Source organism: Delphinus delphis, chromosome 2, assembly GCF_949987515.2.
Source record: "Delphinus delphis chromosome 2, mDelDel1.2, whole genome shotgun sequence".
NCBI lineage: Eukaryota > Metazoa > Chordata > Mammalia > Artiodactyla > Delphinidae > Delphinus > Delphinus delphis.
Genome location: NC_082684.1, coordinates 165,065,471 through 165,091,933, shown reverse-complemented (window position 1 = coordinate 165,091,933; position 26,463 = coordinate 165,065,471). Strand labels below are relative to the sequence as shown.

General features: G+C 40.6%; 1 protein-coding gene across 1 annotated transcript in view; it reads left to right on the top strand.

Moving 5' to 3' along the window:
• LOC132419011 (uncharacterized) overlaps positions 1–26,463 on the top strand; it is a 148,410-nt gene that overhangs the window by 76,546 nt on the left and 45,401 nt on the right. Inside the window, exon 3 of the mRNA XM_060003128.1 lies at positions 5,383–5,441. Coding sequence (XP_059859111.1) covers positions 5,383–5,441 — 59 coding nt within the window. The remainder of the gene's footprint in view (positions 1–5,382; positions 5,442–26,463) is intronic.

Here is a 26,463-nt window from a genome sequence, read left to right as displayed (position 1 = left end):
ACTCTTGGGATGAGAAGTCTTTATGATATTTTAGAGAAGGAAAAGATAATACATATACATGTGTATATATATATATGTAAATACACACACACACACACACACACACACATATATTGGTCTTAAGAAAACCCATGCTTTCAAAAAACAGGAAGTGTGCTCTTCAGAACACAGCAGTTGGGAGATAAAACTAGAATAATTCAGTTTAGCTACTTAGGCCTGGGGTTCCTCAACAGACATGATAATAGAATGTAAATATTGATATCCAGCTGTCAGCCCATTGGCCTTCCTCACAGAGGTTAGGAGAACTTGGCTTCCCTTGCTGAGAGCTGGCTAAGGACAGGCGGGAAATTCAGACAAGAATATATTTATCAGATTTTTCCTTCTAAGTTTGAGGCTTTAAAAAAACACCACAGAGGAAACGCAGGGCTTCCTCTCCAATGGGTCTTTCTTGCTCCGCTCTTACCTTTCCACCTTTCCCACCTGTCACAGTTCCAAGGGACCAAGAGGTTGGATCCTTCTGAGCACTTTTCTAATGGGTTAAATTAGACCTGGATGGGTAGTACCTGACCTGACTTATCTATAAGGCGTAGAGCTTGGCCTTGAGAGCTGCATGCTTGCCACTAACCTCCTCGCCTCCCACTGGGTCCCCCTGCCTTTGCTTTCAGCCCACTTGGGTCTACCTTCCCCTTTCACAGCCTGAGTGAGTCTGGTAGCCTGTATTTAAAGCTCTCCAACTGGGACCCACTGCTTAGTGGAGTCTTTTCATTTGGTTTGCACTCTGGCAATATTCAAGTAAAGAAAACATCAGGTAATGGTAAATGCTACGATGGAATAAAACACGATAGAGGGAGAAAATGACTGGGGCTACTCTTATAGGGTCAGGAAGAGCCTCGCTAAGAAAGGTGACGTTTTCACAGAGATCCGAGTGAAAAGAAGTGGCCAGCCTTGTGCAGATCTGAGAGAAGTCCAGGCAGAAGGAATAGCAAAAACACCGAAAGCAGCTCCTTGGAGAACATTGGAGCCTCGGGGAAGGAAGAAGGACTGGGGTCTGTCAGGCAGTGGTGGAGCCTTGAAGTCTATGTGATCTTCTATCATCATGATGGTAGAGTTTGAAGTGGGGGTGGGGGAGGTGGGGGTGGTTATACTCTGGTGTACAGTTTTGAAATATCTCCTTGGCTGCTATGCAGAGAATGAATTACGTATGTGTGGGCAGAGGGAGTGGAAGCAATGATCTCAGTGACCAGCCTGTCACAGCAGTCCAGGAAAACGATGCTTCTGGCTTAGGCTTAGAGAGTCTCAGTACAGTGGGGACAATGGATGGATCTGGGGTGTGGTTTGGAGGTAGAGTTGACAGACTTTGCTGATGAGTCGGAGGTGAGGGAGAGGACTGTGCGAAGATGGAGGGTTTTTTGGCTTGAGCAACTGGGGAGATGGCAGTGCCATCTGTTAAGGCCAGGAAGATTCGAGAAAGAGCGGAGGGGGGGACTCCCCCCTCTGTAGAGGGGGACACAAAGAGTCGTGTCCTGATGTGGACATGGGAGCTGTGGGATGGCTATCAGAAACCAAAGTGGAGGTGTTAGGCAGGCAATTAGATGTGCTATCCTAGAGTTTATGTCAGGAATTCCATGTTAGATTGGAACTAGAATGTAAACTTAAAAAGTAAAATGAAAAATTGCTGAAAGAAAACTAATATGGCTATTGTTATAATCTTAGAGTATGATATAAATACTGTTTCAAATCATAAAAGACTAACAGATTTGACTATATACAATTTTTTGAGGTATAATTGACATATAACATTAAATTAGTTTCAGATGTACAGCATAATGATTTGATATTTGTACATATTGCAAAATCACCATCACAGTAAATCTAGTTAACATTCGTCACCTTACATAATCACAAAATTTTTTTTCTTGTGATGAGAACCTTAAGATCTACTCTCTCAGCGACTTTCAAATATGCAATATAGTATTATTAACCATATTCACCATGCTGTACATCCCCATGATTTATTTATTTTATTTTATTTATTTATTTTTTTAAAATGTATGTATTTATTTTTATTTATTTTTTGGCTGTGTTGGGTCTTCGTTGCTGTGCACAGGCTTTCTCTAGTTGTGGCGAGCAGGGGCTACTCTTTGATGCGGTGCGTGGGCTTCTCATTGTGGTGGCTTCTCTTGTTGCGGTGCATGGGCTCTAGGTTTGCGGGCTTCAGTAGTTGTGGCTCACAGGCTCTAGAGCGCAGGCTCAGTAGTTGTGGTGCACGGGCTTAGTTGCTCTGCGCATGTGGGACCTTCCCGGACCAGGGCTCGAACCCATGTCCCCTGCATTGGCTGGCGGATTCTTAACCACTGTGCCACCAGTGAAGTCCCGATTTATTTATTTTATAACTGGGGGTTTGTACCTTTTGACCTCCTTCACCCATTTCAGCCTCCCACCAGCCCCCACCCCTGGCAAACACCAGTCTGTTCTCTGTACATGTGAGCTTGCTTTTGTTGTTGTTTTTAAGTGATATATGGTATTTATCTTTCTCTGACTTATTTCACTTACCATAGTGCCCTCAAGGTCCATCCATGTCACAAATGGCAAGATTTCATTCTTTTATATAGCTGAATAATATTCCATTGTATAATATATACCCTATCTATTCATCCATTGGTGGACATTTAGGTTGCTTCCATATCCTGGCTTTTGTAAATAATGCTGCAATGAACATGGGGGTGCCTATATCTCTTCAAGTTAGTTATTTTGTTTTCTTTGGATAAATATCCAGAAATGGAATTACTGAATCATATGATAGTTTATTTTTAATTTATTGAGGAACCTTCATACTGTTTTCCATAGTGGCTGTACCAATTTACATTCCCACAGTGCACAGCATTCCCTTTTCTCCACATTCTCACCAGCACTTGTTATTTCTGCCTTTCAGCCATTCTGACAGGTGTGAGGTGATATCTCATTATGGTTTTGATTTGCATTTCCCTGATGATTAGTGATGTTGAGCCCCTTTTCATGTACCTGTTGGCAATCTGTGTGGCTTCTTTGGAAAAATGTGTATTCAGATTCTTTGCCCTTTTTTAATTGGATTGTTTGGGGGTTTTTGGTATTGAGTTGTATGCATTCTTTATGTATTTTGGATATTAACTGCTTATCAGACACATGATTTGTAAATATATTCTCTCATCTGGTAGATTTTCTTTTTATTTTATTGATGGTTTCCTTTGTTATGCAGAAGCTTTTTAGTTTGATGTGGTTCCACTGGTTTATTTTTACTTTTTTGCCTTTGCTTTTGGTGTTAGATCCAAAAAATCATCACCAAGACCCATGTCAAGGAGCTTACCACCTAGGTTTTCCTCTAGAAGTTTTGTGGTTTCAGGGCTTACATTGTAGTCTTTAATCCATTTTGAGTTGATTTTTGTGTATGGTGTAAGATAGTGGTCTGGTTTCATTCTTTTGCATGTGGCTGTCCAATTTTCCCAACACCATTTATTGAAGAGACTGTTCTTTCCCCATTGTATATTCTTGGCTCCTTTGTTGTAAATTAATTGATCATATATGTGTGTTTTTGTTTCTAGGCTGTCTGTTCTGTTCCATTGATCTATGTGTCTGTTTTTATGCCAATACCACACTGTTTTGATTATTATAGCTTTGTAATATAGTTTGAAATCTAGGCACATGATGGCTCCAGCTTTGTTTTTTCTCAAGTTTGCTTTGGCTATTCAGGTTCTTTTGTGGTTCCATACAAATTTTAGGATTGTTTGTTCTAGTTCTATGAAAAAAGCCATTGGAATTTTGATAGGGATGGCATTGAATCTGTGGATTGCTTTGGATAGTATGGACATTTTAACAATATTAATTCTTTCAATCTCTGAGCATGGGGATTTATTTGTGTCTTCTTCAGTTTCTTTCATTAACGTCTTAGAGTTTTCAGTGTACAGGTCTTTTACTATCTTGTTAAATTTATTCCTAGGTATTTTTTATGTAATTGTAAGTGGGATTATTATTTTAATTTCTCTTTCTGGTAGTTCATTATTAGTATATAGAAATGCAACAGATTTTTGTGTATTGATTTTATAGCCTGCAAATTTACTGAATTCATTTATTGGTTCCAACAGTGTTTTGGCGGGGTCTTCGGGGTTTTTTATATGCAGTATCATGTCTTCTGGAAATAGTGACAGTTTTACTTTTTCCTGTTTAATTTGGATGCCTTTTACTTCTTTTTCTTGTCTGACTGCTCTGGCTAGAACTTCCAATACTATGTTGAATAAAAGTGGCAAGAGTGGCATCCTTGTGTTCCTGATCTTAGAGGAAATGCTTTCTGTTTTCACCACTGAGTATGATGTTAACTGTGGGTTTGTCATATATGGCCTTTGTTACATTGAGGTATGTTCCCTCTATACTCACTTTGTTGAGAGTTTTTTTTTTTCTCATAAATGAATGCTGAATTTTGTCAAATACTTTTTCTACATCTATTGAGATGATCATATGATTTTTATTATTTGTTCTGTTAATGTGGTGTATCACGTTGATTGATGTCTGAATGTTGAACCATCATTGCATCCCTGGAATAAATCCCACTTGATCATAATGTATGATCCTTTTAATGTATTGTTGAATTCTGTTTGCTAATATTTTGCTGAGGATTTTTTCATCTCTGTTCATCGTGGATATTGGCTTGAAAATTTCTTTTTTTCTGTGACATCTTTGTCTGGTTTTGATATCTGAGTGATGTCGGCCTTGTGAAACGAATGCGGAAGTGTTCCCTCCTCTTCTGTTTTTTTTGGAAGAGTTCGAAAAGGATTGGTATTAATTCTTCTTTGAATGTTTGATAAAATTCACCAGTGAAGCCATCTGATTCTGGATTTTTGTTTGTTGGGAGGCTTTTGATTACTGATTCAATCTCCTTACTAGTAACTGATCTATCCATGTTTTCTATTTCTTCATGATTTAGTCTTGGTAGGCTGTATGTTTATAGGAATTTATTCATTTCTTCTAGGTTGTCTAATTTGTTGGGATATAATTGTTCATAGTAGTCTCTTATGATCTTTTGTATTTCTGTGGTATCAGTTGTGAGGTCTCCTCTTTCATTTTTTTATTTTATTTATTTGAGTCCTCTCTCTCTCTCTCTCTCTCTCTCTTTTTTTTTTTTTGGTTAGTCTACTTAAAGGTTTGTCAATTTTATTTATCTTTTCAAAGAACCACCTCTTTCATTGATCTTTTCTGTTGTTTTTTTCAGTCTCTATTTCATTTATTTCCACTTCGATCTTTGTTATTTCCTTCCTTCTACTAACTTTGGGCTTGGTTTGTTCTTCCTTTTTTAGTTGCTTGACATGTAAATTTAGGTTGCTTATTTGAGATTTTTCTTGTGTCTTAATATAGGTGTTCATCATTATGAACTCCCTTCTCAAACCTGCTTTTGCTGCATCCCCCAAATTTTGGTAAGTTGTATTTCCATTTTCATTTGTCTCAAGGTATTGCTTAATTTCTCTTGATTTCTTGTTGACCTGTTGGTTGTATAGTAGCATATTGTTTAAGCTCCACATATATGTGAATTTCCGGTTTTATTCTTATAATTGATTTCTAGTATCAACCATTGTGGTCGGAAAAGATGCTTGATATGATTTTAATCTTCTTAAATTTATTAAGACTTGTATTGTGGCCTAACATATGATCTGTCTTGGAGAATGTTACATGTGCCCTCGAGAAGAATATGTATTCTGCTGCTTTTGGATGGAAAGTTCTGTATCTATCTGTTAAGTTCATTGTATCAAATGTGTTGTTTAAGGCTGACGTTTCCTTATTGATTTTATGTCTGGATGATCTATCTACTGATCAAAATGGAGTATTAAAGTCCCCTATTATTGTTGTATTGCTGTCTATTTCTCCTTTTAGATCTGTCAATATTTGCTTTATATATCTAAGTGATCCTATAGTTGGATGCATAAATAGTTTACACATGTTATACCTTCTTGTTGGATTGACCCCTTAAGATTACGTATGTCCTTCTTTGTCTCTTTTTAGTCTTTATTTTAATGTCTATTTTGTCTAAGTATAGCCATCCCAGCTTTCTTCTGGTTTCCATTTGCATGGAATATTTTTTCCCACCCCTTACCTTTCAGTCTGTATGTGTTCTTACATCTGAAGTGAGTCTCTGTAGGCAGCATATAGATGGGTCTTATTTTTTTAACCCATTCAGCCACTCTGGAGAATTTAGTCCACTTGCATTTAAAGTAATTATTGATAGATACATACTTATTGTCATTTTGTTCATTGTTTTCTGGTTGTTTTGTAGCTCCTCTCTGTTCCTTTCTTCTTCTCTTGCACTATTCCTTTGTGGTTTGATGACTTTCTTTAGTGGTATGCTTAGATTCCTTTCTCTTTTGCATATCAGCTGTAAGTTTTTGCTTTGTGGTTACCACGAGGCTTACATAGAACAACTTATATTTGTAACAGAGTCTATTTTAAATTAATAACAGCTTCAGTTTGAATGCATTCTAAAACTCTATATTTTTACTCCCCTACTCCCATTTTTATGTTTCTGAGGTCACATTTTATATCTTTTTATCTAATGTACCCCTTAACTAATTATTTTTGTCATAATTATTTTACTACTTTTGTCTTTTAACCTTCATACTAGCTTTATAAGTGATTCATCTACCACCTTTACAACATTAGATCTTTCTAAATTTTACTATATACTTACCTTTTCCAGTGAGGTCTCTACTTTTCATATGTTTTCCTATTACTAATGAGTACCCTTTCTTTTCAGCTTAAAGAAGTCCCTTTATCATTTCTTGTAAGGCTGGTCTAGTGGTGAAGAACCCCATTAGCTTTTACTTGCCTGGAACTCTCTTTTTCAATACTGAATGACAACTTTGCTGGGTAGAATATTCATGGTTGGAAGTTTTTTTTTTTCTTTAGCACTTTGAATATATCATGCCACGTCCTTCTGGCTTATAAAGTTTCTGCTGAGAAATCTGCTGATAGTCTTACGAGGTTTCTTTGTACATAAGAAGTTGTTTTTCTTGTGCTGCTTTTAAGATTCTCTCCTTGTCTTTAACTTTTGATATTTTAATTATGTGCCTTGGTGTGGGTCTCTTTGGGTTCATCTTATTTGGAACTCTCTGCATTTCCTTCCCCAGATTAGGCAAGTTTTCAGTCATTATTTCTTCAAATAAGTTTTCTGCTCCTTTCTCTCTTCTCCTTCTGGGAATCCAATAATACAAATGTTGGTCTGCTTGATGTTGTCCCATAAGTCCCTTAAGCTATCTTAAATTTTTTTTCCTTTTTTTCCTTTTTGCTGCTCTAATTGGGTGAGTTCCACTGCCCTTTCTTTCTTCTGCTTCATCTAATATGCTGTTGAATGCATCTAGTATATTCTTCAGTGCAGTCAGTACATTCTTCAGTTCTGTGATTTCTGTTTGGTGCTTTCTTGCACTTTTCTATTTCTTTGTTTAAGTTCTTGCTGTGGTCGTACATTCTTCTCATGAATTTGCTGAGCATTTTTATAACCATCACTTTGAACTCTTTACCAGGTAGATCACTTATCTCCATTTCATTAAGGACTTTTTCTGAAGTTTTATCTTGTTCTTTCATTTGGAACTTATTCCTCTATCTCTTCATTTTCCTTGACTCTCTGCATTGGCTTTCCATGCATTAGATGAAAGAGCCACCTCTCCCAGTCTTTAAGGAGTGGTCTCATGCAGGAAGTGAACCTTATCCTTCAACATTGTTCTAGCTGTTGGTTGTGTCCCCTTTGTGATTGTCCAAGCAGCCTATTTTATTCTTAGTGGCTCCCAATAATTAAGGATGTGCCAAGACCTGTCAGTGTCCCAAAGGGCATGATCTCAGTCAGCACCTAGATTCAGGCTGATTGGAAGTCAGACCCTCAGAAAACAGCTTTTGAAGTATGTAAATATACATACAGTCCTGTGAGACTTCAAGCATAAACCCTGCTGGCCACCATAGCCAAGCAAATTAGAGATGTTTCCTGACAACAGCTGCAAAAAATCAGGGCACCAGAGGAGGGTACAAGCTCCTCTCCAGGAGATACCAGTGAACTGGAGTGAGGCAGAGGGAGAGTGCAAAGATGGTGACTGCCAACCTCTGTCCCCAGAGAGTTCTCCAGCAGGTTCCTCCCTAGATGTGTGTTAGGTTAGATGCCTGGCACTGAGGCCGATGCTTTAAGACAAGCAAATAAGCCCCTTTCACATAAAGTCTAGGCACTGGTTCCTGGGACAGGTGAGTCTGAGTGCAAGAGCCCTTTAAGAGCCTTTCTCATTTCACTATAGCTTGTGGGTCTTGTGGACGTGAGCCCTGCTGATTTTCAAGCTAGCTGATTTGGGGACTCATCCCTCAGGTGCAGGTCTTAAAAGTTGGAGTGCCTGATGTGGGGTTCAAACCCTTTGCTGCTCAGGGAGAAGCTCTGGGATTTGAGTTCCGTCTCAGTTGTGGGTCACCATGCCAGGGTAGGGTTTATGGCAAGATGTATCTCAACCTCTCCTACCCACTTTGATGTGAGGTTGTTTTTTTTTTTTTCTTCATTTGCCTGATATGTAGGAGTTGCTCCACTAGTTTTTAGGTTTTTTGGAGGAAATTGTTCTGTATGTTGCTGTAGATTTGGTGTGTCCATGAGTTCAGGATCTTCCTCTGTTGCCATCTTGAACCAGAACCGAGAAGATTTCCTCTTGATTTTATAAGAGGGGTTAGCTGGAGGAAGGAGTCAAAGACATCCTTTAAGGTTTCAAGCCCAAGAAGCTAAGAAAAGAATGGTGCTGATCAGAGGAATAACAGGAAATCAAGGCATGGGAAAAGATGTTGACCTAAGAAAAGGGATGGGTTTGGTTTTAAACAGGTTGAATTTCAGGTGACAACATTTATCCAGATGACTTAGGGATCTCAGGCAAGTGGAGGTGTGAATCTGAAGCTTGGCCATGTCAGAGCCAGAGGCATAGGTTTGGGACTGGTCCATAAAGAGGCCATCAAAGCAGACGAAACTGCTCAGGGGACCACAGAGAAGAGGTAGACGAGAACAAGGCTGATTCTTGAGCATTGTCCACACTTCCGAGCCTGAAGGAGGCAAGTAAATCACTAAAGAAGAGATAAATATTCAAAAAAGTAGAAGGAGAAACAGGATAGGGTAGCATCACTCATGAGAGGACAGTTTCAGTGTGAGGATAAATAACCAAAGTTGACATGTGGCTAGAATAAGCATAATGCTGAGGTCAGAAAGTACTTTTAGGAATCACATAGTTCAAGTCCTCATTTTGTAGGTGAGGCCATTGGGTCTTAAAGAAGTTAATTATCCTACCCAAGATCACAGATACTGAGTTACACCAATGTAACTTTATCTCTGCCTCCTGTTCTTTCAGCTAAACCAAACCCTGCCATCTTGCCATTTTTCTAATTGTCATATTATATAATCTACAATACACCATATTTAAGCTCTTAGAGGCAGGGACCATATTTTTTTAAAAAAACTAGATGAGAAAGACTCAATGCAACCTATTATTGTCCATAAAAAATGGTTCATGATAGGGCTTCCCTGGTGGCGCAGTGGTTGAGAGTCCGCCTGCCGATGCAGGGGACACGGGTTCGTGCCCCGGTCCAGGAGGATCCCACATGCTGCAGAGCGGCTGGGTCTGTGAGCCGTGGCCGCTGAGCCTGCACGTCCGGAGCCTGTGCTCCACAACAGGAGAGGCCACAACAGTGAGAGGCCCGCGTACCACAAAAAAAAAAAAAAAAAAAAAGATTCATGATGTTATTGTATCAAGTTCAGGATTATCCTATGTCATTAACTGGAGAAGTCCAGCAATGAGATAAACAGATTAATTGGAAAAATCTAGTAATAAACAGAAAAAGAAAATACATTTTATTTTACAAATATGAATTTATTTTCCTCATTACAAACTGGCAGACATTTATTTTAATAAAAGAAAGAAAATGTAGAAAAGTACATATAAGAAAATAAATATCACTGATAATCCTACCACCCACAGACAATTACTCTTAGTATTTTAGTGATTTTTTTTCTCATGTTGTGTCTATTGGTTTATACAGTCGAGGTCATACACAAGAGACAATTTGTTTTCTGTTTTTTCTGTTGATGTTATATTACGAACATTTATTGTGGCTGACACTCATTTTTTGTGATTTCTTTATTTTCCTTCCAGTTTTATTGAGATATAATTGACATATAGCACTGTGTAAGTTTAAGGTGTGCATGATTGACTTACATACAACATAAAATGATCATCACATAAGTTTAGTGAACATCATCATCTCATATAGATACAAAATTAAAGAAATAGAAAAAAACTTTTTCTTGTGATGAGAACTCTTAAGATTTCCTCTCTTAACAGCTTCCATATATAACACACAACAGCGTTAGTTAAATTTATCATGTTGTACGGTACATCCCTAGTACTTATTGTGTCTGACACTCTTAAATGCCTCCTTGTACCTACTCTTACCTTCTTCATTACTACCAGAACCAGGAATTTGTTTAAGGAGAAATTTAGTTTCTTTTCAACGAAAATATTCACATTCATACAGCCCGTTGCAGCTAGGGGTGATGATGCAATGCAGTTCTAGGCAGTGACACCTAAGGAGGGGTTGCTGGTAGTGGGAGCAGGGGCTTCTGAGAAAGCTTTTAAAAGGAACAGACTCAGCTGGCATGTTACTTGTGGCCTTTTGTCCCTTCCCTCTTCTTCCTGTCTGGTATGCATACATGATACGCTGAGGGTAAGTGGTACAGCAGCTACCTTTGCCTGTGAGGTGGAGATGAAGGATGGAAAGATTTTGAATCCTTGGTTATATCATCAAGCATCAATATCAGCCCTAGACTGTATTTCTCTATACTTCTTGATGTGTTAAGATAAAGACTTTAAACCTCATTTGTGTCAAGTTCTGTATTACTTCTGGCCCAAAACAACATTGATGAATACATTTAGTGAATAAATTTTAAATGCTCCCCTTTGCATCATAAAATGCTGTTGTGCATTTAATTGTTAACTCGTGCCTCATCTTCTTTCAGAAAACGTTCTGAGGTAGCTTATAATAATTGGCAGCAGTAGTACAGAACCTTTCAAACCATGGTAACAGAATATGGTTGAATTAAGGGGAGAGATAGTTATTCTAGAAAAACTACACGAAGGAGAAATACAGATGTTAAATCTAAAATTTACCTCCGAGTTTCTGGCACCGAACGCTAGTTATCTAATGGCTGAAACCATACCAATTTATCAATTTCTTCCTAGCACGGAGTTTTAAAAAATGTATCATGTGGATCTAACTATGAAAGTCTTTTAAAGCAGTTTTTAAAAGATGCAGCAATTTTATCATAAATTATCTAATACCAAATCCCAATAAAGGACAAAGTTTTAAATATCAATCTATAATCCAGGTTAGCCCCTTCCCCCCAAATGTAATCTTAAACTGTCTGCTGCTATCTTTGGGGGCCTTTTTAAAGTCAAAACAGTTGAGAAAAAGTATATAAAATGGAAGAGAGTTTAAAGGACATGCAGGAAACCTCACCCTTATCTTCATAGTGTATTATTTTCCTCTACATGAAACGAGATGAAAAAGAGAGAGCTCTCACACTGGAACACCTTTGTCTGGAGCCTCCGCAGTTGCCTTCACCGTGCTTGGCCGTATTCACCTGGAATGCACAGAAGGACCTTATATTAATCTCACAGTGAATCGGCTCCCGCATTCATTGTCCAGGTGTGGTGGGGGCATCAGCCACAGCAATTCTCAGCATTCCTGTGCAAAAAAGCAGGCAGAACATTTTTTTTAAATACCCAACTATCAGGAAAAGCTCTTCATGTATTTGTTTGTTTCTCTGAAAAGCTGGTTATGCGTTCTTCTCTTGGACAATGTAGGTGTGTAGCTAATCATATTTCTTGGTTTTCTTTGGTTTCCAGGAAACTTAGATGCAAATTTGCAACCCAGCCTTTTCTTTAGGTCCAACGTTTCTGCCTAGTATTTATTTTCACACTCACTTTTATTTATAATTTCAATAAATTATGTAATTTATATTATACATAATATGCATACATTTTTATTATATACATTATATGCATATATATATAATTTATCTCCCCCTCTACCTATACGTTTCCTCTGGATATTAATTTTTAAAACTTATATTTCATTATACATGTGTGGCTTCAAATCCTTGTTAGAATAAGGTAGAGTAGAAATAATTAAATACAGGCAGTCAAAATAATTTGTCCAGGTATGTGGTTATCCGGTTATCTAAATAAAAGATTAGAACTAGAGAACCAAGGCATGATCGATTACCATATACCTCTCAAATGTTAATAATGAGGCTTTGGGCCAGGTTTAGAGAGCACAAGCTTTGCGAACACTGTCTTTACAAATGCTGGATAACAGAGCAAGGATGATAAGTACTATAAATAGTCAGCTGTGCCTGATGCAATTCTAAATGGTGTCCATGTGTCATCTTATCTGCTCCTCACAGCAGCGCCCACCCCCCCCCCCACCCACCCAAGAGGTCAGTTTCATTGGGTGGCCAAAAAAGTTCATTCGGGTTTTCCCGTAAGATCGTATCCCGGATGAACTTTTTGGCCAACCCAATATTATTACCATCACTGTTTTACAGTGAGGAACCTGGGTACAGGGAGTCCCTGGGGTTACCTGGAAGGACGGCCATGGGTTGTTTAGAGACCAGCTAGGTAAATGGCAAGGTTGATAACTGCTACTTCAGGTAATGAGCCTGGGGGTAGTCCTGCCAGCACTCATCCTGGGAAGCATCTTTGATTGTTTGTTTTTTCGTTTTAATTTTCAGTTATACAATATGGTGTCATCAACTATTGTCACCAGGTTTTACCTTAGATCCTTAGACCTTATTCATCTTAGAGCTGAAAGCTTGTACCCTTCTGTCAACCTCTCCCTACTCTCCCCACCCCTCCAGCCCCTGGCAACCACTTTTCTAGGAATTTGGCTTTTGTTTTTTTTAATTTCACGTATAAGTGATACCATGCACTGTCTTTCTCTGACTTATTTCACTTAGCATAATGCCCTCAAGGTCCAACGATGTTGTCACAAATGGCAAGCTTTCCTTCTTTCTTGTGGCTGAATAATATTCCATTGTGTATGTATACCACATCTTTATCCATTCATCCATTGAGAAACACTTAGATTGTTTCCATTTCTTGGCTGTTGTGAATAATGCTGCAATAAACATGGGGGTGCAGATAGCTCCCTGAGATAGGGATTTCATCTCCTTTGGATATATACCCAGGAATGGGATTGCTGGATCATACGGTAGTTCTATTTTTAATTTTTTGAAGAAAGTCTGTACTGGTTTCCATAGTGGCTGCACAAGTTTGGGAAGCTTCTTTGACTCTGCTCAGCTGTTGTTCACTGGTACCTGGTTGAAAATGCTGACTTCTGCACCCTAAACCCAGGAGAGATCACCTTGGTCTGAAAGAACTTTCAGGACAAGAAGAAATGATCATCCCCTTCCACTGTAACGGCACCTCTTCCTAATGCCTGTGCAGTGTTTGGCTTTGAGCAGGGCTGTGGCCAGACCAACCCTGATGATTTAGTTCCAACACCCACCCTTAGAATCAGCATAAAGCAGAAAGGTCACAGGGATTCCGGGAAGTGGTCTCATCAACGCTCAGCTACCCGTATGCGACACTTAAGCCTTGTCTACCCAGAAAGTCCCCAGGTTCCCCAGTGTAAGATTTCCATTTAGGGTCTTTGGAAAAATCATATTGTCTCCAATCTGTGAGATGCTGCCACTTTTGTGCAATTTCTGCACGTACACAGTTGCCTCTTTCACGGCTGCACACGCCTGACAGCTCCTGAAAACATTGTCCAGAGTCACCCAGCCAGACGGGCCATGTAGAAAACCTACACATTGTGGGCACAGATTCAAGAAATAAGAGCAGGCCTCCTAAAGTGGAGCCAGGAGCTGTAACTTCAAACAGAAATTATCTTCATAAGCCAGTGTGGAAAAACAACGAAGATGTTTGCATTTCATGCGCGGTGAGGCCCTCACCAGCAGCCTGTGCTCCTAGGTCCCCAGCCCCTTTTTCAGGGGCAAGGAAGGTCCCTGGACCTCGCAAACCTCTAGCTCGCAGGCTCCAGCTGCAGCTCCTGCCCTCTGCCCTGTTCTCCCCCCTTAAGGGTATAACTGAGTACATCTCCCTTTTTGTTATTGCGAGACAGATGAGTCCCTTCACTTTCCCAATAAGGAAATAAATAGCCACGAGCAAATGATCTGGTCGGACAGGAAATAGCGCCATTTCCCCAGTTCTTTCATGGCCAAGTTCTGTGTTTTAAAATAAATATTATGCTTGTCAACGTGCTAATGAATAGGTAACTATTGCATCAGAGGGCTGGGAGGATAACGGCAGCCAATCTGACGCCCGAGGGTGGAGAGTAGTGGACAACGTTATTTTTCAGGGTCTGGACCTCCTCTGGCCACCACTCCCAAATCTGTAATATAAGACAGGCTTGAAACATTTCCTTGGCTCTCTCCCAAACGCATTCGTTAGGCATTGCTGTCCTGGGGAAGCTTCAGGGAACATGTTCAAGTGCATGCTGCTTGGGGGGACAGGGAAAGGAAGAGGGGGCGACCCAGGGCAAACACACGACTGGGGGTCTCAGCCCTCTTCTGGTAAGCTGGCCGTCGGAGGTGAGCAGGTTCTCCAGCTTCAAGGATGTTGTTGGGAGGTGGGCAGAGGTGGGGGGTTTGAGGTGGGATTTGTGGGCTTCACCTCAGGGCTTGGCTGAGTCATCCTGTCGGGGACCAGGGGCCGTGAAGGAAATGCCGACATCATGAAAGCTCCAGGTTTGGACACCTGGAGCAGGCCTTTGCCCCAAGTGAAGAGCAGGAAAAAGTAGCATGGCCAGCTACCCAGAGGGTACCTGGAAGTGCTTCCAGACGACCTCTTCTGTCCCCAAACCAGGAGTGGTCTGAGTGCAGGGACACGCACAGCCCAACAGCCAGCACATCCTACTCCCAGGATGTGTATTGAGGGGCGACAGTTGGTGGCATCTGTCCCCAGCCTGCTGTTCCCTTTCTGTGCTGGAGGACAATGGGATGTGGGAACGGGGTAGGGCTAAGATGCTATCTCAGGCTGCAGCAGCAAGTCAGAGGTCACATGTTCCAGGAGCAGACGCTGAGACTGGATTTGGAGTGCAAGATATTTCTTAGCGGGTAACGTCTGTGGAGGAGAAGAAAGGGAAGAAGCGTTGGGTAGAAGAAGTTTAATGCAAGCTGAAAAAGCCTGGACCAGCCTCAGGACAGCGCTGGGGAGGGACTTGCCCATCAGAGTTGTCCTGAGTCTGGCCATTATCCACCCCCCCGCCATAGGACCAGAATCCGTATCGCTTTCTGAGACATCAACATCACCTCGAAGCAAGGCTACCCTGACTTCCACCTGTGGCATCTTGTTCGGTGGAGCTTCGATAAGCTGCGTAGCGATAGGGATGGTCATCTTTTACTCTGAATTCCACCCTGAGATGGACCCATCCCGGGCAGCCTCCCTTGTGACCCACAGACATGGACGTGCAGTGGGAAAGAACCACAAAGACGGAGAAAGACTTGCCCCCAGTGTAGGATGCCTGAGTTAACAATGAACTTCAAAGCTTCATATGAATAAAACTACGTGCTAGCCATAAAGTACACATTGGCTTTTTGTAAATTTCTAAAATCAGATATTTGAACACGCACAAGTATATGAAAGCCTGCTGCAATATATTAATCAGGGTTCATTCTGTTTCTCATCTACAAGGTGAGAAACACCGTGAAAGCGACAGCCCGGTCAGCCTCTCTCTGGGCTTCACAGCTGAGTCCTACCTCAGCCCACTTTAGGCAAAGGTCTGGCCCGGTTGTCTGTTTCACAACCGCAGGAAACAGTTCAGGGTTCTCCGTGGGATCCCATCGAACCTGCTCTTAACCCCCACAACAACGCACAGAGGGCATCTTTGGCTCATTTATATAACAGCATTTGTTCCACAGAGTTCCTGAATCTTGCAGATATAACTTACAGCAGTGTATGCAAGTGAACAAGCTCACATTACAACAAAACAGTTGAGCTCTCCTTTCATGCTCAACCCCCACTAAACTTGGCCTTAGAAAGTAACACCTTGACCCCTCCAAGCAAAGAAGTGGATTGGGAACTCAAAGTTCTGCAGCTGCCCTCTCCAAAGAAATTTCTTCAACAATCTCCTGGCAAAATTCTCTCCCACACTTTAGCCCTTGTTCTCTGAGTGGGTGAGGGAGTTTGAGAGTCATTGGCAAATAACCTGTGTCCCCACGGTGAATTCTGCACTTGGTGGCGATGCCTTGTGTCTTGCTCACGTTGGTATTCTGATTTCCACTGTGTAGTCCCCTTGGTTGACATCAAGGCCAGAACAGTCTCCTAACCTGTTCCACTGGCATGACCTTGTTTAATCCTACAGTCGTAATGAAATAGATACCCTTATCCTCGTGTGACGTACAGTGACGCAGACGCGGTTAGAAGCCACCTTGGTTGTAAAGCTAGACATTGGATTCAGGTCTTTTTGACTCCAGTCTGTGCTCTTAACTGCCAAATTGGCTCCTTAGTTTAAACTTAATGCAAATTGTTCTGAAGTCAAATGTAATTAAATTGTTTGGGTTAATTTGAATTATACTAAATGAAAAGAAATACAACTTGAAAGGAGAGCTCAATTGTTTTGTTGTAATGTGAGCTGGTTCGCTTGCATACATTGCTGTAAGTCATATCTGCAAGATTCAGGAACTCTGTGGAACAAATGCTGTTATATAAATGTGCGTTGTTGTTTATTTCTTCACCGCAGGCCGAGACTCCTTAGCTCAGTGCCAGATTCAAAGTTTTATGCATCCTGTTATTTTCAAAGTAATAAGCGGATTCCAGGGCCCACGCCCTTTGCATACCCTCACCCCACATCTACTGTCATTGGTAATACAGAGCCTGTGGTTATAAGGCCCCAGGCTGCTACAGCTGGGCCTGTGGAGCTCTCTGACCTGAGACTCCTGCCATGCTGCTGAGCCGCGTCACCTAGATGCATCAGCCACTCTGGCCTCCCTCTGCACGGGGAGTTTTCTTGCCCTCCTTGCCTTCTGGGTAGTGGTCCCCCACGCTGGAGCCTTTGGACAGACGCCTTCTGTGAGGGGCTTCTCCACATGCATCACTGTCCAAGCATCACTCAGCAAAGCTTGTTGTGTGCTACTGCCTCTTGCAGTCGCATCCTTTCCCTTTGATCAACCCCAAATCCCTCGAACCCTGACAGATACGCAGTAAGTGGGACAAGGAATTCAGGAGTAGAAAGTGAGATTACGCATTCTACTTTTATTTCTCTTCTCTTATTTCAAGCTCCTTAATCTCACTGATGTTTTCTTTGTTCTAGTTTCTCTAAGTCTGGTGGTGGCTGAAGGCTTGGAACATTTACGTCTGAGCACTTAGCTGTACATTGACCTACCTAAGGCGGATCGCAACTTACTAGCCTTGCCCTAAGTGTCATTTGCAAAAGCATGGATTTGATGTGTTGGTTCATGTTTCTAACATACATCATAAACTCAAACCGATTTTTAAAATTTATTTATTTATTTTTGGCTGCGTTGGTTCTTCGTTGTGGTGTGTGGGCTTCTCACTGCAGTGGCTTCTCTTGTTGCAGAGCATGGGCTCTGGGTGCGCGGGCTTCAGTAGTTGTGGCTCATGGGCTCTAGAGCGCAGGCTCAGTAGTTGTGGTGCATGGGCTTAGTTTTCTGCGCCACGTGGAATCTTCCTGGACCAGGGCTCAAACCTCTGTCCCCTGCATTGGCAAGGCAGATTCTTAACCACTGCGCCGCCAGGGAAGCCCAAAACTGTTTTTTTAAAAACCCACATATGAACTAAAATAATCTTCGTACCATACTTTGGGAAGCACTGGCCAAGTTCTCACCCTTTAGGGAGTGAGGATTTCTTTCAGGAGTTCTCCCTCTCAGTTTTCCCCTGGCACATTTGAGCTCTGGAAATACAGAACCTGCCCAAACTTGTCATGCCATCGCATGGCTCTGCCTTTGTACATGTTATGCTATGTAAAGTGTCCTTCCCCTCTGTCTGTCTGGGATGAGACTGAGCTGGTCCATGACCCCGTGGAGAAGCCTTCACCACTCCCCACCTCCTCAGTGGATCCTCTTCCCACCAACCCTCCTCAGTCAGAGTCCTCTGTCCACCCCCAGGCCTCCCCTGCAATGTGAATTTTACCCTTAACCACATGGCCTATTGTTTGTTTGCCTGTGTCTCTCCTCCTGTCTTCAGACCTCTAGGAAGTTAGGGACTTAGAGGTTCTTGTATTCCTGGTGCCTTCGCTGAGGAGACACTCAGCAAATGTTTTTTCAATCAATGAAAGAGTGAGAGAGCAAACGTCATGAAAATAACGGCTATTCTGTTTTCCTTTTATTTTAATGGCGTTTGTTGACCTGAAGTTTGCCCGTGGAAGTAGGAGGGGCTGGGAGAGGGAAGGTGAAGGGGAGGAGAAGAATGGGGGAGGAAAAGGGATCCCGTGGCGCTTTTTTCATGATGCTGAGTCCTTGAAAAAGTATAGGCTTCCGTTTCAAGACGGCGAAGTGAGAGTTCCCATTTACTTCTCCTGTCTCCCAAGGTCCCACTGAAATGGCAGGAATTTTTTTTTTTTTTTTAAAGAAATGAAAACATAACAGAAAACAAGAAGGGAAGTCACCTTAGGACAGGAAGTTTGAGGAAATCCCTAACGAGGAAAGAGCAGGATAGGAAGCTTAAAGAGAGCAGAGAAAAACACAGCCCGAAGCAGCCGTTCCCAAGACACCCCCAGCACCTGACCCCACAACAAATAAAAGAGTGGGAGGGAGCTGGCAGCTAAGGCCGGTGGTTAATTGATGGACTATATTTAGAACAGCTGGGACGGTGAGAGCCCTGCCCCTTGCTCTGCTCTTTCTCCTTCCAAGAGCATCCAGGCTTGGCTGGACAGGAGCCTCTAAAGACACTTATTTGCCTGTTGGGGCTTCTAGAATGGGAGGGGCCTCAAAAAGGCAAAGCAGTTTGCAATCACTCTGGACCCTCACAAGGAATAATAGAAGGGACAAAGGGGCCAGGTGGCTTTGTCCTACATAGACGTCCAGTCAAGTCCTCCTGTGACCAATTAACAGCTGTCTTTTTGGCATCTGGGGTTGAGATGGGGCAGCCTGCCTCCTTGCTGATACAAACATGCAAACCCAAAGTAAAGCCTGCCAGGGAACACAGCCTGCCCGTGTCCATGGGGCCCTGGTCAGTCCAGAAGCCCAGATGATGTGAACCTGAGGGGTGGGTAGTGTCGGAAGACACTCCTTCACAAGGCTCTTTGTTCCTACACAGCTTGCTGAGTATGCCAAGAATGCAAGGCCCTGGCCACTCTTCAGGGTTGTACTTGCAGCAAGCAACCTTGAGGGGTGAGATCATGTCTGCTTCTGGGATAAGGAGAAGTCTTGCTTACTGGTTGCTATAAAACAGAAGGTTCCCCAAGCTCAGTGTTCTACTCCTGTAACTCGACCCACTGTGTGTGCAGATGTTCACTGAGGCCCCTCTGCATCGCCCTGTGCAAACTGGGGCTTGGAACTGACACAAACATGCTGACACTCTCAGGATACTGCTTTTGTTGTGAGTTTAAAAAGTCTTTCATTTTGATCCAAGAGTCTTGTGTCTCCGACAGCATGCAAGAAATGGCAAGCTAACTTGTTACCTTTTGCAAGTAGAGTAAAACCTCAGACGTTTCATAGTTCTTTTTTTTTAATTGAAGTATGGTTGATTTACAATGTTATATTAGTTTCAAGTGTACCTAGCGATTTTATATATATATATATATATATATAAAAATATATATATATATATATTTTTTTGCGGTACGCAGGCCTCTCACTGTTGTGGCCTCTCCCGTCGCGGAACACAGGCTCCGGACGCGCAGGCTCAGCGGCCATGGCTCACGGGCCCAGCCACTCCGTGGCAGGTGGGATCTTCCCGAACCGGGGCATGAACCCGTGTCCCCTGCATCGGCAGGCAGACTCCCAACCACTGCGCCACCAGGGAAGCCCCGTTTGGTTTTTTTTTGATGTTAAGTTGTATGAGCTTTTATGTATTTTGGATATTAACCCCTTGTCGGTCATATTATTTGCAATTATCTTCTCCCATTCAGTAGGTTTTCATTTCATTTTGTTGATGGTTTCCTTCGCTGTACAGAAGCTTTACATTTAATTAGGCCCCATTTTTTCATTTTTCCTTTTACTTCCTTTGCCTGAGGAGACAGCTCCAATTGCTGAGACTTATGGCAAAGTTTCTTCTCGGAGTTTCTTCTAGGAGTTTTATGGTTTCCAGGCTTACATTTAGGTCTTTAATCCATTTTGAGTTTATTTTTTGTATATGGTGTGAGAAAATGTTCTAATTTCATTCTTTTACATGTGGCTATCCCCTTCACAGTTGTTGACATGAGGCTGTCATTTGTAGGTGACATGACATGTACAGAGAAAGTCCAAAAGACTCTACAAACAAATTATTCGAATAAATAAGAGAATTTAGCAAGGTTTCAGGATACAGGGTCAATTACAGAAAAATCAATTTTACTTCTAAATACTAGAAAAAAAATAGAACATAAAAATTTTAGAAATACAATATAAAATAGCACAATACCCATCAAAAACCAAGGAACATAACTAACAAAATCTTCACACTGAAAGTGCAAAATCATTGCTGAGAGAAATTAAAGACAATATTTTTAGCAGAACGATAATATCATGTTCACAGATTATTAAGATGTTCTTCTGCCCAAAATGATCTGTAAATTCAATTCAATTCCAGCCAAAATTCTAGCAGGTTATTTGTAAAAATTGACAAGGTGATTTTAAAATTTATATAGACATGCAGAGGACCTATAATAGTCAAGGGAATCTTGATAAAGAACAAAGATGGAAGGCTTTAACTACCAGATATCAATACTTATAAGTTTATAATGATTAAGAGTGTGGTAAGGATGTACAAATAATCAAATAGATACATGGAATGCAATTGAGATCCAGACAGAGGTGACAGAGGCGACATTAACTATAACTCAGTGGGAGAAGGGATAGTCTTTTTAATAAACGAGAATGCTAGGTCAAGTAGACATATACTTGAAAGAAAAAAGAATTTTGACCTCTAGTTCATACTGTACACAAAAATTAATTCTAGATAAATCTTAAACCCAACTATGAAAGGTGACACAGCAAGAGACTATTTTTATGACTTTTGGGCAAATAAAGATTTCTTGTAAGGACAAAAAAAGATTAACAAATTGAACTCCTTGTTATATATCCAAGAGATATGAGTTCTCATGCCCACAAAAGGACATTCAAGAATGGTCATAGCACTATTATTCATAATAAACAAAAACTGGAAACCACCCAAATGTCCATCAACAATATAACAGATAAGTAAATTGTGATATAGTCATATAATGGAATACTACACAGCAATGAAATGTAAACCGTGAATGAATCTCACATACATTATGTTGAATGAAAGAAATCTGATTGAAAAGAGTATATACTATGTGATTCCATTTACACAATGTTCAAGGACTTGCAGAACTCATCTATGTTGATAAAGGAGAAAAGTGTTTGTCTTGGAGGGAACAGTACTGACTGGGAAGGGGTAAGAGGGAGCCTCATAGGAGCTGAAATGTTCTGTGGCTTGATTCGGGTAACAGCAGTAACATGGTTGTAGACATACATACAATTTCTTTGAGTCAACTTAAGATTTGTATGCAACTTACTGAACGCAAGTTATACCTAAATTAAATGGAAAAAAAGAATTAACATACTAAGTATATTATCTAAGGGTATAATGTTACTTTTTCTTAAGTTACATTTTTTTTTGTGTGTGTGTGTACACGGGCCTCTCACTGTTGTGGCCTCTCCCGTTGCGGAGCACAGGCTCCAGACGCGCAGGCTCAGCGGCCATGGCTCACGGGCCCAGCCGCTCCGCGGCATGTGGGATCTTCCCGGACCTGGGCACGAACCCGTGTCCCCTGCATCGGCAGGCGGACTCCCAACCACTGCGCCACCAGGGAAGCCCTAAGTTACTTTTTTTTAAAAAAAAAAAAAAAGAAGAGCCACTATCAGGATTGACTTGGGAAAGGAGAATTTTACTTTTTATTTTATGCAGTTCTGTGAAATTTGCATTTTGTTTAACTGTGGCTTTTTGTGGTACACAAATATTTCTTTAATTTTATAAAGTAGACTTTTATTTTATATATTTATGTTATGATTTTTATCACCTTTCATATTATGTTATACTTTAAAAGTATATCTCTCTAGATGGGTGAAATTATAGATAATATTTTGCTTTTTCTACCTTTCTATATGGTATGATGCTATGTGTAACTTAAAAATCAGAGGAAAAAAACTTTCTTCAAAGAAAAAGGAGAAAAAACCTTTAGAGAAATGTTGCCTACTTTTCCAAGTTAAAAAATATATATCTGGACCAATTTTAAAGAAAATCATCCTGAATTTTCAGAATAATTACGGTAGTAAGAAGTGTTTTTATAGGGCAAAGACATTGTCTAATGTAGATTTAATGATAGACTTTGTTCACATAGTTAGCACCTATCAAGTCAATAATTTTTTTAGAGTAATTGGATTAAGGGTAACAATTCAACTTAATTCAGCAACCTTTATTATGAAGTTGAAAGAATTTTGCTTTAAAAAAACTCTATGATTAAAAATTTGTTTCCATTAAATAAGTTTTTTAGGAAATTAAACTAGCTCACCTTTGGGGGAGCTAGGAAAGAAAAGTGCTTTCAAATTTGATAACATTATCACTTCCACATATGTATACATGTAAATGGTGTTTTCCTTATTTATTTATTTAAAAAATATTTTTCTATTTCTTTTTTAAAGAATTTTATTATTACTTATTTATTTGTGGCTGCATTGGGTCTTTGTTGCTGTGCACGGGCTTTCTCTAGCAGGTTTTCTCTAGTTTCGGTGAGTGGGGGCTACTCTTCCTTGCAGTGTGCGGGCTTCTCATTGCGGTGGCTTCTCTCGTTGTGTAGCACGGGCTCCAGGTGCCCGGGCTTCAGGAGTTGTGGCTCACGGGCTCTGGAGCACAGGCCCAGTGGCTGTGGCGCACGGGCTTAGTTGCTCTGCGGCATGTGGGATCTTCCTGGACCAGGGCTTGAACCCATGTGCCCTGCATTGGCAGGCGGATCCTTAACCACTGCGCCACCAAGGAAGCCCCATGTTCAATTTTTAAAACGAACACTGAGTTGGCCAAACCAAGCCCATCTGCAGGCCACGGGTCAACCATCGTTGTTAGAGGGCCAGGCTCTAGTTCTAGATGGTGAATCTGTTTATTATCTTAAATTGTTGGTTATCAAAGCATATCATCTACTCTTGTGACAGATGGATTTTCCTATTTGTAGATTTGTCATCACTTGGTATTAATTAAGTGCCTCTTAGTAATCTGATGAAAAATCAGAATGCAGAAAGAAAAAATAAAACAGAAAGGAAGAGAGGTAATGGAAGGGAAAAAGACATCAGAGGCAAAGGATAATTTGTTAAGAAAAAGAGAAGTGTCAGTACTGATCGAAACCAAATCGGTGCTACAATCTCAGTATTTTCTTCTCTCTTCTAAGGAGAAGTATATGTATATGATGTTTTTATATGGAAATCCAGAGACGACTTGTAAAAACTGAAAATAGTAAGCAGCTAGAAGGGTCCAGATGTTTGTTTAGGCTTCTCTGGTCTCCCCGGAGTCCAGCTCATATTTCAGCGTGAGAGCACGACGCGTCCTTGGCCTGTGGCCACTGTTTGCATCACACCAAGACAAGCCTGGATCAGAGTTTGGCCTGACAAACATTATGTTAACTTATAATTTATTTAGAGACATTAATTGAACTGGGGTGATTAAAACCTTTTGAACGAGCAGAGTTTAAGATGGGTAACTCAGCATCTCTGCAGTTTTCTAATGTGTCTAAATGTCTACTGGCGTTCAAACATCTGTTCTATTAAACGTCCACCCTCAGTGTTAGCTTATTGATGGAGTTAGCTAAATTTAAGTAAAAATCATTTGGAAACCAACACACAAGTTCTCTCATGCAGTAACTTTGAACTACAAACTCTAACCTGAATTGTAATCATACTTTCTAATCCCTAATGGGACATTTAACATATATGTGGTATTTCATGGCAAAGTTCTTCCTTGAAACAAAAAAAATATACTTAGGATTCAATGTATTTTATTTTATTTTATTTTTTTAACATCTTTATTGAGGTATAATTGCTTTACAATGGTGTGTTAGTTTCTACTTTATAACAAAGTGAATCAGTTATACATATACATATGTTCCCATATCTCTTCCCTCTTGCGTCTCCCTCCCTCCCAATGTATTTTAAAATATAATTTGCTCTCATTATGACTCCAACTAATTATACACCTCAATTAATTATGTATGCTTAACAGCTATACCAACAATCATGTGTGATATAACCTTACATTACAACACAGTATGTATATTTAATGTGCCAACATTTCATTCTTGTGCTCTGGGGTGATGATCTAAAAGTTACAGACTTAAAAATCAAATCGAGACAAATTGAAGCGTATTTTGAGCTCAGATTCCCGACTCCCTTCCCTTTTGATTCCAAGGCCACTCAGACAACTGTCCTTTATTGCTGAAGCCTAGAGGAGCACCCAAATACATCTGAGTTCTGGGGCAGAAGTTACAGGTTCAGAACATCACTGTATACAAAGTTAGAGCTCAAGAGTTATGAGGCTGTTTCTGCAGTGGGTCAGAGATAAAGACAATAGATCCCATTGGGCTTAGGGTGAGGAGGTACCAGCTGCCTTGAGCAGATGCCGCTCTTCTAACATTGGCCAATAAAACTCATTTCTTCACCTACTGAAGGATTTTATACCTAAAGATATGAATTAGCCAAAAAAGACCAGTAATCGCTTCAAGGAGGCAGGCTACGAAATAATCAAAGCAGTTGGCACCCAAGAAGGCAGACTTAATTGAAGGGTTTTAGATGTTTTGCATGCTTTACATGAAGCATTACAGAAGGAGTGGGCAGGGCGATTGGGGTGGAAACGTGCGTGAGATGCACCCTCTTAATAGCCCTTAGATACGTTATCATTGTCTATTTAGAGTTAACTAGCATATCACAAAGTTCAATGCCCCTCCTATTGTACTCTTTTTATTTTATATTGGAGTATAGTTGATTTACAATGTTGTGTTAGTTTCTGCTGTATAGCAAAGTGAATCAGTTATGCGTATATCCACTATTTTTTAGATTCTTTTCCTGTGTAGGTCACTACAGAGTATTGAGTAGAATTCCTTGTGCTATACAATAGGTCCTTATTAGTAATCTATTTTATATATAGTAGTGTGTATATGTCAATCCCAATCTCCCAATTTATCCCTCCCCCTGCTTTCCCCTCTGGTAACCATAAGTTTGTTTGCTACATCTGTAATTCTATTTCTCTTTTGTAAATAAGTTCATTTGTATCATTTTTTAAGATTCCACCTATAAGTGATCTCATATGATATTTGTCTTTCTCTGTCTGACTTACTTCACTCAGTATGGCAATCTCTAGGTCCATCTATGTTGCTGCAAATGTACTCGTACTTTTTATTTCTTCCTGTCGAGATCATCAAGTTAAAGCCCAGAGTAATGAAAAAAGTTAGTCATATCATGGCAAAATTTTTATATACCAAGGATGAAGTCTTACAATCTTTCAGTCAAAGAGAATGGTCACTTTATAAAGGAAACAAGTATAGCAGTCTTTTCATCTTTAACACTGGGAGTTAGAAAATAGTAAAATCACATTTAGAGGAAGTGAGAGACCCAAGAATCCACTCCACAGCCAAGTAATGGCAAAAGAAAGGGCATTTTCCATGCACGAAGAGCTCAGAGAAATATACAATCATGTTCTCTTTCTGAGAAAGCTACCCAAGAAGAACTGAAAAAAAAAAAAGTTGAAATCAAAGACTATCTCAAGACACATAAAGGCAAACTGGTAATATCAAGCATTTATCCTGCCTTTCCTGTACAAACTTACCTTCATGTATTAGTTTGCTACGACTGCCAGAACAAAGTACCCCAGACTGGGTGGCTTAGAGAGCAGAAATCTCTCACAGTTCTGGTGGCTAGAAGTGCAAAATTAAGTTGTCCTCTCTTGAGGCCTCTCTCCTTATCTTGCAGGCAGCCACCTTCTTGCTGTGTCCTCACGTGGCCTTTCCGCTATGTGCACATCCCTGCTGTGTCTCTGTGTGTCCACCAGTCAGACTGGATTAGAACCCACCTTAATGGTGTCCTTTTAATTTAATCACCTCTTTAGGGACCCTATCTCCATACAGTCATATTCTGAGGTGCTGGGGGTTAGGACTTCAATATATGAATTTTGGGGGAAGCAATTCAGTCCTTAACACTTAAGGCAACCAAACAGTTGT